The sequence below is a fragment of the Ceratotherium simum genome, chromosome 9 (assembly GCF_057802395.1).
Source record: "Ceratotherium simum simum isolate JZ-2026a chromosome 9, ASM5780239v1, whole genome shotgun sequence".
NCBI classification, from domain to species: domain Eukaryota; kingdom Metazoa; phylum Chordata; class Mammalia; order Perissodactyla; family Rhinocerotidae; genus Ceratotherium; species Ceratotherium simum.
In genome coordinates this window covers 72,369,682-72,388,882 of record NC_141908.1, presented here as the reverse complement: position 1 = coordinate 72,388,882, position 19,201 = coordinate 72,369,682, and the positions used below count along the sequence as shown (strand labels likewise).

The 19,201-nt window shown below is 34.1% G+C and overlaps 1 protein-coding gene across 6 annotated transcripts in view; it reads right to left on the bottom strand.

The window, feature by feature from the left end:
* The window catches only part of SLC39A10 (solute carrier family 39 member 10), a 118,090-nt gene that overhangs the window by 22,574 nt on the left and 76,315 nt on the right, over window positions 1-19,201 (bottom strand). For all 6 annotated transcript variants that reach the window (XM_087435514.1, XM_087435517.1, XM_087435515.1 and 3 more), the window contains 3 exons: window positions 14,420-15,444; window positions 12,601-12,808; window positions 946-1,115 (listed from right to left, as the gene is read on the bottom strand). In XM_087435514.1, coding sequence (XP_087291640.1) covers window positions 946-1,115; window positions 12,601-12,808; window positions 14,420-15,433 — 1,392 coding nt within the window. In that variant the 5' untranslated portion in view covers window positions 15,434-15,444. The remainder of the gene's footprint in view (window positions 1-945; window positions 1,116-12,600; window positions 12,809-14,419; window positions 15,445-19,201) is intronic.

The window sequence follows — 19,201 nt, the reverse complement described above, 5'->3', positions numbered from 1 at the left end:
TAGGAGAAAGGGGAAAATAACATATAATGAATCAACTTAACAAAAAAATTCATATTCATAGTTTTATGATTCATTTATTCAATTTTTTTTTTTTAAAAGGCAATGCCACACATTGTTCTAGATACTAGATCTGGAATTCTCAACCAAGAGTGAAGAAGGGGAGATGGTGTGAATATAAAAAAATATTAAAACCTATAATTCTACATTTGGAAAAGAAAATGTCTCGTTTTCAGAATTTGAAGCAAAAACAATAATACTGGATCAAATACTCTTAAATGGCAACAGAGAGACTTAAAAAGGTTTATAAGCAAGGTACTAGTAGTGTAGGCTTATGATCATTAGAAGTGTCCCCAAATGGAAGAAAACAAATGGTATCCCAGGTGAAAAGATAAATGGCCCATGTGGAAAGAGCTAAACACCCAAAACAGTTAACCGAGTATGTCTGCCTGTTTCTAATCAAACAAAAATGCCTGTGGCACACTGGCTAGATGCACGATCTTTATAAGACCACTTATATACTTCTTCTAGAGGCTTTCTTGATATACATACAGATAAAAAGATACATCACTCATTGATTTTTAAGTATTCATTTTCAGAACTGCTAAGAGCAAATTTTTAAAAATTCCAGCTTTACTGAGGCATAAGTGACATATAAAAAATTATAAGATATTTAAAGTATATATCATGGTGATTTGATATGCATGCATTATGACAGGTGAAAGTAAAACTGATGTTACCAGCCTTTGCTGCCATTTTAAACCTAATGATTCACTTTATCTAAAAAATACTGCTACTAAAACTGTGCAAATGAAAAACTACTTTAGCCTATAAGGAAATAAAACAACACAAATACTAGATTAGGGTACTACAGCTTGCTAATGAAGGACTCTTTTAGCTTACATATTTTTATTGTTAATTTTTTTACAGATTGAAAAGATTTCTTACATGGGGCAGCAGATGAAGAAGGGCATCTCCACTCATTGTTCCTACAGCTAGCGCAACAAGGAAAGTAAGAAGGAATTTGAAGCATCCTTGGTTAATGATGGGAACCAAGATCACGCCTAGCAAGGAAAGCAGGCTAATGACAGTGATAGAAATGATTCCACAGATCCATGCTGTAGGAAAGAAATTAATAGTCAACATTAGTATGACACTATAAATCAAAAAAGCTCTAAAGAAGAATAAACATAAAATAAATGAGTCATGTAAGACAGATTATCTTCTTACTCAGACTATGCTTTTTAAGAAGCTATATATTTTGGCACTGTATGTTTAAAAACAAAACAAATAACCATATAACCAACTTGAATACTTACGAAAAGAATGAAGAAACTCAGACCAAGTTATAAATAGTATCTTCAGTGGCCCACCTTATTAGAAACAGGGACTTCAAATGACTTCAGGCTGTGATTCACACTTAACATCTGGACTGAATAAAATTTTACCAATTTCTTTTTTTTTTTTTTTTGTGAGGAAGATCAGCCCTGAGCCAACATCCAGGCTAATCCTCCTCTTTTTGCTGAGGAAGACTGGCCCTGGGCTAACATCCGTGCCCATCTTCCTCCACTTTATATGGGATGCCACCACAGCATGGCTTGACAAGCGGTGCGCCAGTGTGCACCCGGGATCCAAACCCGGGCCACCAGCAGCGGAGTGCACGCACTTGACCGCTACACCACGGGGCTGGCCCCAAATTTTACCAATTTCTGAAGGCAGAGACACAGAAATAAAACTGTTTATTTAGAGAATATAATTATACAACTCTCCTGTGAGCATTAAAGGAAGACAAGTATCTAATGCACCGTACTGTTTGTAAACCTTTCTAATACAAAGTTTAAGAAACTTAATATATCAGCCCAAAATGGAAATATATTCACACGAGGTACAAAAAAAGCCTTATTACTGGTAGTTTTATTGTATTTCACTTCTTATTTTTACAAAGGATAACTCAGTCCTATTTCCTTTGACAACATCTCTCACACCCAGTTCCAAACTCCCTTTCCTCCAATTTGGCTTTCTGTATAATTTAGTTCTTTTTTGTTTTTAATCTCACTATATAATTTTAACTGGATTAGAACACATGAGAAATATTTTCACAATATGACTTGTGAGAAACATAGGTGTATTCAGGCTATTCAAAAGCAGGTAAGATACCAGAAATAAATGCCAGTGGCTCTGAGGGTGGGGGACTTTCATTTAAAATGTGACATTACTTTCTATTAATGACCTAAAATGAAATAGGCATGTTATGTTAAAAACAATTCTGCTTATTTTAATATTTATCTATAGGTAGTTTTGCTGAATGATAATTTTGTAAAGGTTTTAATCTAAAATACTATTTTTCTAGTCCAATCTAACAGAATAAATCTGCTGAAAGATTTTATGTTAAGTCTTGTGATAAGAGAACAAAGGAAAAATGCATTTCTTCATCAAGATAAAATTTTCAAAGACAAAGATAAGTAAGAATAGGTAAGGAAATGAAACTTTAATTGACCCACTAAATGCTGAACATTATCAATAAAATTGTGTTTATCCATTGGACATTCATACTATAGCTAATTCTCATCAGCTAAATGGGCTCACAGAATTAAAATAGGTCATCTATTACTAATGGAAGCTCTGTGGTTTATCCTATATATAAAAGATAATTACTACAATACAAAAATGGGGAACCTCAAGGGCCAAAAGATGGAAACGTGCAGCCAGAGTTTGGATTCAATGGCTTCACTCCTTAAAAGGATTTGGGGGCAAGGAAGGATAAGAAAGTCAATTCCTGAGGAACCAGGGTCAGAGAAAGTACAAAGGCAACATCCTGGCTGGTGGAAACAAAGGATAAGAGGGAGAGTCCCCCAACTATGGTTGGGACTACAAGGCACAGGGAACTAAAGTTAAAAATCTTATTAGAAAAAAATAAGGTCAAATAAGGTTTAAAGGTTGACTCAATAATGATGACCAAGTTACTTTATCTGTTTGCCCCCTATGTACAGGCAGGAACAATAAAATCAGTGGGAGAGCCTGAGGAAATAGGCTGGAGAAAGGTGGCCATAGGTGTACGTGGAGTCAGGGAGCCAACAGTTACTGGCCAAGTAAACCAACAAAGGTTTGTCAAAACCACCACAGCTCTCACGTTCCAATCATACTAGTGGGAAAAAAAGAGACAAAAAGTACTTATAATAACTAAATGGGACAAATTGAGGCTGGTAACAAAAACATTAACCTGAAAATAAAATGTCTCATATATTAATATATAACTCTCCCTTCCCAAATATATTTTTCCTTAGTTTGGCAATAATCCAATCTAAAAGCAATTTCTCTCAAAACAATCTAAAAGCAACTTCAATTAACTTAAAAATAGCACGAAGCTAATTGGAAAAGCCAGTAATTCAGATTCCAAGATATTCTGTAGTAGAAAAAAATAACTGTATATACTCACTAACGTAAATATATACGAATGGGGGTTGCCAAAAGTACAGACAAGACCCAAAATACACTATACAGAATAAACAAATTCGATAATTCTTCATAATTATTGGAAATTTTTATTAATCAGAATTATTTTGGCCAAAAATGCACTGCAGTTAGTCACCAAAATTACCCAATAAAAGTATTTATTTTATTCCTATGTCCCAATCGATATCCAAGAAAACTCATATAACCAGGTTAAGATGCTAAATTAAAATCATAATAGCCAAAATCTAGTTGGGTAAATCTTGTTAACCTGATTTATTCTTTTTTCTAGGGTTACATTATATTTTACACTGAGGAATGTACATTCATTCATTTCTGGATTTGCCTATTAAGATACTTGCAATACAAATTAAATTTCTAAATCTTAATATAGAGAGACTACCATTAATTTGATACAGTAGACATTTGAGATGATTAACAACTTATACAATATAATTTAAAAAGCTAATAAAATATTAGCATTAGAAGCCTATTTTAAAATTTGAGATTAGATTATAAAATAAGACTTTATTAAACCAACATATATTCTTATGAGCATATGTATAAAAATCTAATCAGTTAAGAGTTGAGAAAAATGTGATTCTATTCCCTAATCATAAAAATTATTATCTGAAAATGAACATTATTCTAATCAATATTTCCTTTCTAAAATTCTCATCATATTAACTTCTGGCTAAGGGTGTCTTTGTGATTTTGGACAGCTAAAACTCAGAAAATACAAAAAAAATCATAATCCCATAAAGGAGAAAGCCTTACATAAATCAATCCAGGGTCAGAGTATTGCCCAACTTCAACGGCACCACTCTCATTTTGTCTTTGAGGGAGTGACATTTACTTAGAAAACAATGTGAATGATACCACTTGAAGTTGTTTCAAGAAATGGTATTATATTGAGCTTGGACAGTTGCTCCTCCAAAATGAGCTGACGCATACATATACGCATGCGCGCACACACACACACACACACACACACACACACACACTCACACACATCTTAAAAAAATAATACAAATGTTTTTGGTTTATTGGTTATATAGTAAAATGACTGTCAATAAATTGGTTACTGAGCAACAGCAACAAAAAGCCAAGAATCAGAAAAAGACTTTGCTTTTAGATTAAAATTAAATAATTTATATATAACTTTGAACATCTTATTTAACTCTTTAAAAGAATTTTCGCATTTACCAACTAGAGGAAATATGTATTGTATGCTTGCTACCTTCAAAAGATTTTTTAATTGATTTAAAAAAACAAACAAATTCTAGGACTAAAAAGGATCCTATAATTTCCACTAATGTTTTTTGTATATAAAACATAGAGAGCACAATTGGGACTATTATAATATAGTTTATCACTCCTCTGTGTATACATTGTCTTGATTGCCAGAGTTGGAAATCATAAAAAATATTTTCAAAGATGTCAATTATTCTGCCCCTTGAAAAAGAAATTTATTAAATTTCTTGCTTTCTAGTAGCTATTTGAACTGGCAACATACCAGCTATCATCATATTATACAGCCAGAAAGGACTTTAACAATCTACACTAGCATTTCTCAAACTGTCTTCATCTAATTCCATGAGACAGGTATTATCCCAAGGGGAGTGAGGAGAAAATTTAACAACCAAAAAGATTTGGTAAGGCTGAGTTACACAAGTTCCCTCAGAGCCTCTAACAGTTTAATTAAGCAACGTGAGGGCCGGCCCCGTGGCTTAGCAGTTGGGTGCGTGTGCTCCGCTGCCGGCGGCCCGGGTTCGGATCCCGGGCACGCACCAATGCACTGCTCCTCCGGCCATGCTGAGGCCGCGTCCCACATACAGCAACTAGAAGGATGTGCAGCTATGACAGACAACTATCTACTGGGGCTTTGGGGGAAAAATATATAAATAAAATCTTTAAAAAAAAAAAAAAAAAAAAGCAACGTGAATCTGTGCAAGGGGAACACAATATGCAGCATTTTTCTAACTTACTTGATCACAGAACCTATTAGCATATCTCAATGAGCCAGTATCCTACAGAACACAATTTAGAAAAGGCTGATGTAGACCAATGTCCTTCTACTTTACAGATTTGCATATTGAGTTACAGAGATGTTAAATGTTAAATAATACCACTTCACACCTACTAGGATGGCGAAAAAAAAAAGGAAAGAAAAGAAAAACATTTGGCATGGCCGGCTTGGTGGAACAGTGATTACGTTCACGCACTCCACTTCGGCAGCCCAAGGTTCGCCAGTTCAGATCCTGGGCGCGGACCTATTCACCACGCTACAAGCCACACTGAGGCAGCATCCCACATAGAAGAACTAGAAGGATGTAGAACTATAACATGCAACTAACTCCTGGGGCTTCGGGGAGAAAAAAGGAGGAAGATTGGCAAGAGATGTTAGCTCAGGACCAATCTTCCTCCAAAAAAAAAAAAAAAACACCAAAACATGCTGGCAAACGTGGAGAAATTGGAACCCTTGCACATCGCTGGTGGGAACATAAAATAGTGCAGCCACTGTAAAAAAGGTTTGGTAGTTCCTAAAAAGCTAAATACAATCACTGTATGACCTAGGAATTCCACTCCTAGGTGTGTGTGTGTGTATACATGTATACATACATATTGAAAGCAGAGACTCAGACACTTGTATGCCTGTGTTCATTATGGCATTATTCACAATAGCCAAAAGGCAAAAACAATCCAAGTGTCCATTAATGGATGGACAGATTAACAAAATGTGGTATATACATGCAATGGAATATTATTCACCATAAAAAGGAACAAAGAGCCAGCCCTGGTGGTCTAGTGGTTAAGATTTGGTGCTCTCCCCACCGAGGCCTAGGTTCCTTTCCTGGTTAGGGAACCACACTGCCTGACTGTCGGTTGTCATACTGTGGTGGCTGTGATGCCAAAAGCTATGTCACCAGTATTTCAAATACCAGCAGGGTCAACCATAATGGACAGGTTTCAGTGGAGTTTCCAGACTAAGATAGACTAAGAAGGGCCTAACCACCCAATTCTGAAAAAACTGGGCACGAAAACCCTGTGAATAGCAGGGAGCATTGTCTGATACAGCACAGGAAGGTGAGAGGGTGGCTCGAGAAGACTGGGCAGGGTTCCAGTCTGCTGTCCACAGGGTTGCTAGGGGTCAGAATCCACTCAAACATACTAACAATAAAAAGGAATGAAGTTCTGACATATGCTACAACATAGATGAACCCCGAAAACATTATGCTGAGTGAAATAAACCAGACAAATATATAACATAAATAGATAAATAAATAAATAAAAAGAAATACTGTCTGACTCTACTTAAACAACTATCTACAAGAGGAAGGCTAGAGGTTCCAGGGGCCAGGGGTAAGGGGAAATGAGGAATTATTGCTTCACGGTTACACAGTTTCTCTTTCGGGTGATAAAAAAAGTTTTACAAATAGACAATGTGATGATTGCACAACATTGTGAATGTAATAAATACCACTGATATGTACACTTCAATGGTTAAAATGGCAAATTTTCTATTGCGTATATTTTACCATAAAAAAAATAAATAGCTAGCTAAAATGGCAAAACTAAACCCCAAGTTCTCTCTTAATCCAGTTTTCTCCACTAAATCAGAGTATTTCCAGAGAATTCTTGGCCAAGTGATTTATTTATCACTTATGTATTTAGCTCTATAGAGGTGGCTTCACATAAAAGAGGATCTATAAGAAAAATAAGTACAATTAAACATGAAAGAAGGAATGCTAACTTTATTATTAATCCAAATGGCAATCTTCCAAAATTTGAGCTAATTAGGATAGAAGGAGAGGAACAAAAGATTACTACAAAGCAAACTTGTAACGACATGAAATTATCAGAATCTACTTATACTTATTTCAATGCCACCTATAAATATATGTAAGAGTAAGGCTAATTAATTTAAAGTATTTCTGTCCCATCTAACATAAATTATCACTTATTTTTGCCAGTACCAAGAAATAAGGGTCTAAGAGCTAGAGTTCCCATTTCAGATAAATCAGAAATTTCCAGATAGTTTCTATAGATTGCAACTATTCCATCACAATTGTTTCATTAGCACAACAGCCCTACTATTCCCATAAGATAAGCGTATGTTATTACAGATACATGTTTTCTTACACTGATTTATTATTAATTTTTAAAAATAATTTTAGCTTCCTAGCACTAAAAATTTAACTAACAGTCATTCTCCTAACAATTTGTAAATCCTAGTTAAGGAAAATTAAATCCTTTTGACCTATGAGAAGTAAAGTCGATATGAGTTTATGGCACTCGAAATACTTTCCTATGCTATTTAAATGCTTATTTTTAGGGCCGGCCCTGTGGCTTAGTGGTTAATAAGTGCGAGCGCTCCACTACCGGCGGCCAGGGTTCAGATCCCAGGCGCGCACCGACGCATCGCTTCTCTGGCCATGCTGAGGCCGCATCCCACATATAGCAACTAGAAGGATGTGCAACTATGACATACAAATATCTACTGGGGCTTTGGTGAAAAAAAAATGGAGGAGGATTGGCAATAGATGTTAGCTCAGAGCTGGTCTTCCTCAGCAAAAAGAGGAGGATTACCACGGATGTTAGCTCAGGGCTGATCTTCCTCACACAAAAAAAATAAAAATAAATAAATGCTTATTTTTAGAATTAATAACACTTACATTTAAGCTTACATAAACTCGATCATATTCTTAGGTGTAGAAAAAAGCAATTCATGTAATAAAATTGTTCTGATTTTTTTCAATCACAATTTGTTTGGTATAGAGCAAAAAAACCCCAAAACAGCAATAAAAAAACAACAATAAAAGGCATCTTTTATAAAACTTATACCAAACTAACAATATGCAAACTATTAATACAACTAGGAAATGTTTTCTTTATTTGCACCCAAGATACCATATGCAATAAAGAATGCTAATGTCTGAAATAAGCTTCACTTAGTCTGCAAATTAGGTCGCTTAATGACGTTAAAGGTCTTCAAGCTTAGTTATTCACCAACTCCCTTGCTCATTACCGAGAGAGAAAACCCATTCTTTTAAAAAGAAGCGCTCATCTGTGGAAACTTTCTAATTAACGTGGTTCAAAGCACGTGCAAGATGGCAGTTTTCTACACTGTTTCAGCATTTTAATTGGCAGAAAATGCTTATCGGCCTCTTCACAAACTCCCTTGGTAATTAAGCGAGGGTCAACTCTATGACTAAAGGAGGCAATCTCGGGAAACAAACGATTTCTGCCATGCACAGTATACAGCATATTTGGTTTACAGCCGTCTTTGAACAGTTAATGAGGTAGTGGCTGTGTCACTATGGGAGATTTATATACAACAAGTTAACCTTTCTTAATGGTGCAACAGTCATTAAAAGTAATTACTAGCAGGGCATCTCTCTAACAATTATTAACATCTATCAGGACATAATTAATTCAAGCTTCATTTCTGACAATGCTAATAAGCACCTGCAAACAACTAATCAATATTCACTATTAGTAATGCATTTGTTTTCAAAACAAGTGCAATATCCTCTAAGGCTTTTCAGATTGAATCAACTGCAATTTGCCACATTACTATAGTCAAGCATCAGTAAACAGCTTCGTTAAAATATATACATTACGTATGTCAATATTACAACATAGCTAACTTTAAGTCATAATCCACAGTTGATGTGAAAACAAAGAACCAGAATTTCTTAGAAGCCTTAAAAATAAAACAGGCTTTTAAACTCTAAAATAAAACAGGCTTTTAAACTCTAGATGTGACAATCTTGTCAATCTTCATTTTTCCCTGTAAAGAACAAATGTATTTCATTTTTAACTAAATTAAATAATCTCAGACCCAGCTTCCCCATTTCTCCTGCCCCAGTGAGAATTTATAAGCACCTGGGAGAGACTGTAGCTCTCAAGGTGTTTACTCATCTACAAAGATTGGTGAGCATAAAGCCAGGAAAGGGGACATACTTTATCTTTCTGAAGATGAGAATTCAAATCTAGTGTGTGGTCTCACTTTCTTTGCCTTTACTGACCTTACCAGACTGAACCCAGCTTGTCTACCTAGACGACTATTCTTAGATATTTTTTTGACTAATCTATACTTATGGCAATAGTCATTTATACATAACCAATATTTACCTCTACCACTTTCCTGTCTGTGTCTGCATTATCTGTCACAACATTACTAAATATACTCTCCTCATCTCCCTGTCACTTACATTCTAGCAAAGCATACTTAAGAATCTTTTTGCAGGAAGCAGTAGAACTTAGCATAAGAGAAGAGCATAGTGGTTACAATTACAGGCTTTAGTTGGAGAATACTCTAGGTCATTATCATGGCTCTGCTACCTGGCAGCTATGTGACCTTGAGCAAGTTAGGTAACTTCTCAAAGCCTCCTTTCCTCAGCAAATTTAAGTAAATAAAGTGTCTACCTCATGGGTTTAACAAATTAAATTAAACATCCTTATAAAAGGATATTTTAGAAAGAACAGCACATGGTAAGGTTCCAATAAATATGGGCTATTATGATTAATTTATCTAAAGTTATTTTCCTATTACAAAGAAATTAACCAAGAATAGGTACGTTCCTAGGAGACTTACTCTGTTATGTATCGAGAGCACTTTCTTTTATTTGTACTCTTTCAAGTTTTAAGGAATCTCTCTAACCCAAATACAATTCTTATATACTGCAATGTGATATTCTTAAACATGTCTACTTTATTCCTCCACTATTAAAAATTTTTAAATTCTGCCCTTTCAGTCTTTTATCTTGCACAATTCCATTTTTAGCCCATATTCATACATATCAATTTAGTCTTTTATTTACTATGCAATAGCACCATTACATCTTGGGGCATTTCAACTAGAATTGTGTTCATCATGATTTTGCATATGGTGAAGTTCATGAAAATCCCACCCCTTCTGAGACCACTGTATTATCAAAGTATACTAGGCTGACTGATATATTCATAAAATGATCTTCAGAGACTCGTTTTCAACAAGTGTCTTTCCTGGGTTGTAACTGAAAGCTTATAGACTAATATTACGCAATTCATTCATTCAATAAATATATGAGCGCTTACTTTTTGTCCAAAATACCCTTTATCTTAGTACTAGGGGTTGAAAGACTCCGTCACTTCCTTTAGGCAACTAAAGTTCAACAAAAATAGATAACTAATCCAATTATTAAGATCCCCCAAGCTCTGTACTATGATGGAGATATCCAGAGGATGTCAAGGAAGGGGACTTAATTAAGCCTAGGATGGTCAGTAAGTTATCCCAGAGGGGCTAATTCTTGAGCTGAATCTTTGAGGAATCATAGTAGTCAGTCAAGTAGAGAGGTTTAAAATGTGAAAAGGCAGAGAGGAATGAGGGGAAAACAGCTTAATCTATTTTCAGGAGTTTGTTATGGATAGATCTGAGAGGAAAGAAAGAAACGGTGGGGGATAAGGATGGAAAGGTAGGCAGACAGAGATCATATTCTGGAAAGTCTGACTGGCCAAATAAATGACTCTGAACTTAGAACAACATAGCATAATGCAGTTTCCTAAAATATATGATAAAAAACATAACCAGAACATCACATCAAAGCCATGTTCTCATAGATATTATTGCTTCCCATATAAAAGATATAAAGAAAAATATTAGAGATTTAATGAAAAACATTAAATAGTGTAAAGAAAAATGGCAAAAACCATAAAGGTGATACCAGAATTAACTAAATGTGGAAGATAATAGCATAGTGATTAATTGCCCAGAGGATTTATCAAACAAACCTTAAGGTTGGTGGGCTCTATCATTTATTAGGCCTGGGAACTGTGGGCAAATTACTAAACTTTTCTATACCTCCGCTTCCTTATCTGTAAAAACAAGAATGGTATAATAGCTCCTTCATATAATTATTTATTATTGTTAAAATTTAATGGAAAAAAAAAAAAACCACATGTAAAAGACTTAGCACATGAATAGCAAAATGGTTAAACTTCCTAGGTTTGAATCCTAGCACTATCAACTTACCAGCTCTGTGACCTTGGGCAAGTTATTAGGATAACATTCTCCACCTCATAGGACTATTGCAGGCACTGTTCTGAACTCCATTCATTTACTCCTCAGTATTTGTATTTGTTAATAAATAAAATAAAAATATGTTACAACTAAATCTAAACTATCACTGAAAAGAAAAAACTCTATGTCAGAGAATCTTATTTGCATTTTAGAAAGATAAATCTAGCTTCGGTGCTAAGGATGACCTACAAAGAGGACGAGAACACAAGCAGGGAAGATTATCAAGTTATTTCAACAATTCAATAAAGAAACAAGCAGGACCCGAACTAAAGTTACGACAGAGTGGATAGAGCTAGAAGATATTTAAGAGAAGACTCAATTGGACTTGACAATTGATTATACAAGGGAAAAAATGAAACAAAAACAAAAAACCTAAGAGAAAAAGCACCAAAGATTTTCAGATTTTCTCAAAGAATGAACTATAACGGCATTTGGGAGTCAACAAGAGGAACCAACTTAATGTGGAGCAGAAGTTGTGAAAATATCAAGTGGGAGGTACCTATGAACATCAAGGTGGAGCTAACTAGCCAACTGGATGTGAGGAAAAAAGCGCCCAGAGAGAAGTTTAAAAATAGTTTTGATTTTACCTTAGTTGAAGCTCTCTAGACGTGCCTATGATGAAGTTCACGTGCCAATCACTGGCACTTCTGAGATACTCCTGGAGTTGAACCACACTGGCTTCCCGTTTTTCTTAAAAACTTAATAATCTTAGCTTTTTACCAGAGGCCCTCAACTCTGCTGAATGTTAAGTAATTATAACACCAAATAACTTTAATTACAGGCCCCATTATTTACATTTGCCCATCAAGAAAGATCCATTTATCACAAACCTGTATTTCCTTTTTAATCTAGTTCTCTATCCACAGCAAAACATTCCTCTATGATGCCAGAAGAGATAAGTAAACTGTACTGTGCCTCCTGTCTTCCCCCAATCTTTTTCAAACACACATATTTAAACCTGAGTGAAACACACTGCAAGTCACCAAAAGGAAGGCAGTAGTTTGGAATTACTTTCTAATTCAACTATGTTAAAAAAAAAAATAAGTACAGAGACTATTTTGAGGAGAAAAAACTTAAATCTTTCTTACCTGATGCCCCTATATTTGCCTTATCTTCAGGAACCAGATTTTTATCCTTATTTAAATCTTCAACTAAAAGTTTGTCAAAATGCTCAATACAAAGTCTGCTGTCAATCTGATATAACAAAGCGGGGCAAAGGTATGTAAATAGATCAGGTGAGATCGGAGAGTTGGCACCATGACCATAGTATTTTAACAACTGAGTGACGTTCAAACACTGCAAGGAAATTGATAAAACAAATTAAGTAAAACAGTACTTTAAGAAGATTATGTAGAAAAAGAAATTAGCATATAATAAAAAATATTCTAAATATTATCTGAAAATAATCTAATAATTCTAAATATTATTTGAAAATAATCTGTAATAATCTGTAATATCCATTACAAATAAAGCTTTTTGATAGGAATTTATAATAATACATTCAACTTGATTACTCAAGACTTTTTATGGATTTTAACCATTTTCCACTGCAACACATGAAAGATAATGACTTTCTGCCATTGATAAGAATAACTCAAAATTACATTCCCAAGATTCTTAAGGGGTGAAGAGAAAAACCACTTCCCTAGTCAAAGTGCAATCATCAATCACTCAAGATTCTTATTTGTGAAACAGTGTTAAATAGACAGAGTACTTTAATAACTTTATATTGAAATATGCCATAATATAGTCATTTTCACTGCCTAGGGTACCCCAAAAGAATATTATAGTGTCTGATACAAAGAGTAAACATTAATGATAATGTCCCGTTATTATCAACAAAAGATTCTAGGATATTATCCATAGTAATAAATTAATATATTTCCTTAAAAGTACACTAAGATTTTAAAATATAGGTTATTTTAAAATCAGTATTTATAACTGTTAACAAACAAATATCTGATGATTTATCCAGGGAAGAAACAAAGATATCCACTTAGACACAAAACATACTTTAATAATAGAGACAGAAACAGCAAAGGGTGAGGTCATTTTCCACATTAGATGGTGTACATTAGATTTTTATACATTATGAACAACAAATTCAACAATTTCTTCTGAACTTTAATAAGAGTGCTAAAAATGAGAACAAACAAGGGTGTTGATATACTTTTAATGAAACAAAAATAAATGTGCTTAAGGTGAACAGTTAAAAAAAAAACCAAGAGGGAATCAATCAAATGTGAAAGTATTTAAAAGACCATCAAAATTTAAAAAAGGCACCATCCCATTACTATTGGAGTTTTCTTATTAATATATCTTTCTGCATTCGGCCTAAACCTGTCAAAGGCATGAGAAAAGACATACTACGAGCAAGCAGGCCCTATCATAACAGGACACAGAGAAAATAAACCTACCTCATGTACAAAATACCTGACTTTGGAGCTAGAGCAATAACTAGGAGCCATTCCATAGTTAATTCAATAAGTTAATAATTATGAAAAAGAAACTGTCTATAGTCATTTCCCAAAAGGACAGGTTGAACAAAAAAGACTTTAATTCTCAAATATCTAGAAACCAGCTAACAGTAACAACATGAAAACTAACTTGGGGAGTCAAAACAAGTCATAAAGCAAGATAGTAAAATAAGGAATGAAAATAAGTGATATATTTTCTAACAACCTTTAAACATTTAGATTTGAGGAACACAAATTTGAAAACAAACAATGCAAATGAAAATTCAGATAAAAATCTTTAATCTGATTTTGATTCCTGAATGTATTCTATTAGGGAACATTATCTGGAAATAAGTTTGAATATGATTGACTAGACCACTGTTACCTCTGTTTACCTAAAATGCTCCACAATTACCTGAGAATTATGAAGCAACCATCTTTTTATACTTACCTCATGTTGACGGTCGTCTTCATTATGATCTTTGTGACTAGCAGCTGAATAAATTGCACTTTTTTTAACATGTGGTGCTTCTCGCTTTCTAGCATGTCGAAGTTCACCTTCATTATCAGGATCAAGATCTTGGTGTCCATGACCAGGATCATGACCATTATGCTCTGGAAGATGTACATGAGAATGACCTGGGTTATGTACACGATCAGGTTTGTGGACCCGATTATGCTCATATTGTTCACCCTGATCACGGTTAGGGGGAAAACCTGGTGTAATAACCTCAGAATTTTCAATACTTTTCTTCCTATTTCTCTTCCTCTTTCCTTTCGGTAGCTTACTTTCAGATTGTTCCTGTGTTTTATTGGTCTCTGTTGAAGGTTCGTGGCCAGGCTCCCCACGCTCACTGTGAGTAATGGAAACATTAGGAAAATGGCGAGTAGTGTTATGATCGAGGTGATGATGCAAACAATGGTGATGACATAAGCGATGATTACGGTCATGCATATGTTTATCATCAGATTTGACAGATACTTCAATTGTCTCTTTCTCTGGATCACACTTGTGGTTTCTTTTCGTTGATACACTGGTCACAGTTTGATTTTCTGAATTTAAATGATTATGGGAATGCTGGTGGTTATGTGAGTGAAAATGCTTTCCCTCTTGAACTGCCAAAATATCTAAGTGAGAAACATGATCGTGGCCAAGATCCTCATGATTAATCTCAACTACTTTTATCTCTCCAAGGCCCAAGTTTGTTAAAAGTTTCTCCAGACCAAAAAAGGATAATCTTCCATTTTCACCATAACGGTCAAAAAGTTTTTCAATATAATATTTTTTTTCATTTTCAGCATACAGCACTGAAAATTTGCTTGACTCGGATTCTGTCATTCCACGATGGTGTCTGTGATGCTCTTCAGAACCATGGTCATGTTCTTCATGGCAATGGTTGCAATGATGGAAAATAAATGTCAGCAAACAAATGAGGCAAAATTTTGTGTGCATATGTACCTTCATTTCTATTTTTCCTAAAGGGATTTAAAAAGAGAGGCAAGCATTAGTTTATACTTAGGCACATTCAAAATGATCATAAACTCTCCAGCAGTTGTCAACCCACTAGGCAAATGTTTTATCCCATTTCTTTCATGGTTATAAATCATTCTCGCCTTCACCAATTCTCTATAAAAATGGCCCCTTTTAATTTATCAAAATAGTGTACAGCCCTTCGAATAAATACAAATTGCTCAAGATTTATCTATAAGACTACTCTGACTCCCTTTAACCACAACACTTAAGAGTCTACATTTATACACGAGTTGTTGGCTTCCTTTCTATCCGGTCCTTTACAAAAAAGTTTCCTGATCTTTGCTCTTAAGATCTTGTTCAGTGCAATAAGGCAAGAAGATTAATTAAAATGATAAAAGTGTAAGAATCAAAAAGAAATGAAACTGTCATTATTCATGAATGGCAAGATTGTGTATGTAGAAAATCCAAAAGAATCTATAAGAATTAGTTAAGTTAATTTAGTACAGTTGCTCGATATAAGACAATAACCTAAAATCAACTGTATTTCTATACACCAGCAATAATTAGAAAATGAAATTAGAAAACAGTATCATTTACAGTAGCAAATATGAATAAATCTAACAAAAGATGTGTAAGACCTTTACATAAAAAAAGGATCTCCTATTATTCACAGAAATGAAAGATCTAAATAAATAGATGGCTACATCATGTTCATGACTGGAGGAGATATAGATCCAATGTAATAGCAATCAAAATCCCATAAGTACTTTTGTGAAAATTGATGAGGTATTTTTAATATTTATGTGGAAATAGAAAGGGCCAAGAATGGCCAAGGCACTGTTGAAGAACAAGATAGGAACATACTCTACCAGTTACTAAAGACAGTGTGGTATTTGGTATAAGAACAAACAAGTATAACAAAGAAACAAAACAGAAAGTCTAAAAATAGGAAAGATTCCCTTTTCCTTGGTGTTTAGTCAATTAGATTTCCATATACAAGAAAAAAACAAATAAAACTTGACCCCTACCTCACATCATATATAAAAATCAATTACAGATGGATTGTAAACCTAAATCTAAAACAACAAATATTAAAGCAATAGTGTCCAGAATTGTGCTGTCCATTATGGTAGCCACTAGCCACATGTAGCTACTTAAATTTAAACTAACTGCAATTAAATTAAAAATTCAGGGGGCTGGCCCCGTGACATAGCGATTAAGTACTTGCGCTCTGCTTCAGCAGCCCAGGGTTCGGGTCCCGGGCGTGCACCAACGCACTGCTTGTCAAGCCATGCTGTGGTGGCGTCCCATATAAAGTGGAGGAAGATAGGCATGGATGTTAGCCCAGGGCCAGTCTTTCTCAGCAGAAAGAGGAGGACTGGCATGGATGTTAGCTCAGGGCTGATCTTCCTCACAAAAAAAAAAAAAAAAAAAAAAAAAATTCAGCTTCTCAGTCACCCTTGCTACATTTTAAATGCTCAACAGCCACACGTAGTTCATGGGTACTGTATTGGACAGTGTAGATACAGAACACGTCTATCATCACAGAAAGTTCTATTGGATAGCATGCTTCTAGAATACAGTAATACGATGTGAGTCAATTATGTAATTTTAAAGTTTTCTAGAATAAACAGGTGAGAGTCATTTTCATACTGTATTTTATTTAACCCATTATATCCAAAATATTATCATTTCAACAAGTAATCAATATAAAAATTATTAATGAGATTTTTACACTTTTTTAATATTATGTCTTTGAAATCTGGCACATATTTTACACATACATAACATCTTATTCAGACTAGCCATATTTCAAGTGCTCAATAGCCACATGTGGTTACTGGCTACTATACTGGAAAGTGGAGATATAGAAGATTTATTTGGAAGACTAGCCTCAAGACCTTCAAGATAGGACACAAAAAGCATCATACACGAAAGACTGATAAAGTACAGTACATTAAAATTAAGAAATTTCTGTTCATCAACAGATATCATTAAGAGACTAAAAAGTTAAGCTACAGATTGGGAGAAGATTACTACAATGTTACCAGTCAAGAATGTATAAGGAATTTCTACAACTCAATATGAAAATTATGAGACAACTCAATAGAAAAATGGGCAGGAAATTTAAACAGGCATTTCACAAGAGGATAGCCAAATTACCAAGAAGCATATGAAAAGATCTGCAACCTTAATAGTCATCAGAGAAATGTAAATTAAAATCACAATTAGAATACTACTGTATACCCACCAGAATGAACAAAATATAAAAGAGGTAGGCAAGAATATGGAGTCAACCGGGAACTTGCAATCACTGCTGGTGGGATTGTAGATTGGTATCTTTTGGAAAACTGTTTGGCAAGATCTGCCAGAAGTTGAACATAAACATATCCACCCACATAGCAATTCTACTCTTGGGTGTATGCTCAACAGAAATGCATGCGCAGGAACACCAAAAGACAAGAACATGCAAGTTTACATAATCATCATTGATCATAGCTCAAAACAGGAAAAAGGCTAAATGTTTATCAACAGTAGAATGGATAAAACAAAATTATCTTACAATGGAATACCACACAGGAATGAAAATGAAATTACAGCTTCACACATTAACACAGATGAATCTCATAAATATTAGATTGAGCAAAATATAGTAAACACTAAAGAAATATTGTATAATTCTGTATACTGTATAACTCTATATAAAGTTAAAAATGAGCAAAACTAAACCAAAATAATGATTACTTTTTGAAAAGAAAGGTGGGGGCAATAATTGGGATTGGCAAGTGTGGTAACGTTCTCTTTCTTTGACTTGAACAATGGTTATACAAATATGTATACTTTGTGATAATTCATTGTACTTATACTCTGTGCACTTTTCTGTACAGATTGTATTTCAATTGCAAAGTTTTTTAAATCAAATTTTCTCCAGTAAAAACCAACTAGAAAATATAATATAAACAAAAATTATAAGACTTCTATAAATAAACAGAACAAGACCATTAAAAGGAGAAATTTATAAGACATTATTGAAGGACAGTAAAGAACTGCAAAAACTGGAAAGAGACACCACCTACACAGATGAGATAAATAGCATAAGATATATAAAGTCTTCCCAAGCGTATATAACAAATTTAATTCAGTGTCAATCAAAATCCTAGTAGCTGTTTTTATTGAGACTACACAAGCTCATCCAAAAATTCATATAGAAGAGCAAAAATTCAAGGACAACCAAGACAATTCAGAACATTAGCAAGGTGATAAAGACTTCTTTTTATAAAACTACACCAACTAAAACAACATAGAACTGGCACAGGGAAAGACAAAAAGACCAGCGGAGCAAAATAGAGTTCAAAAAGAGAATCAATAATATTGATTGTGAAAAATAGTTCTTCCTCACACCATACACAAAAGTCAATTCCAAGAGGATTAAAGATCTAAATGTGAAAAGCAAAATTCTTAACAAGTTTTAGAAGAAAATATAGGTGAATATCATGACTTTAAGATAGGGAAAGATGTTTTAAATAAGACAAAGAAAATAAAAAGGTTAAATGAAAAATTTTTGATTAAACTAAATTCTTTAAATATTACCCTACAATAAAGAACACCATGAATAAAGCTTATGACAAGTCATACACTAGAAGACATATGCAATGTGTATATATAAACAATGCATATAAAAGATCAGTAGCCAGAATATATAAAACATATCAAAACAGAAAAAACTCCAATACTGCATAGACAACTACACAAAGGATA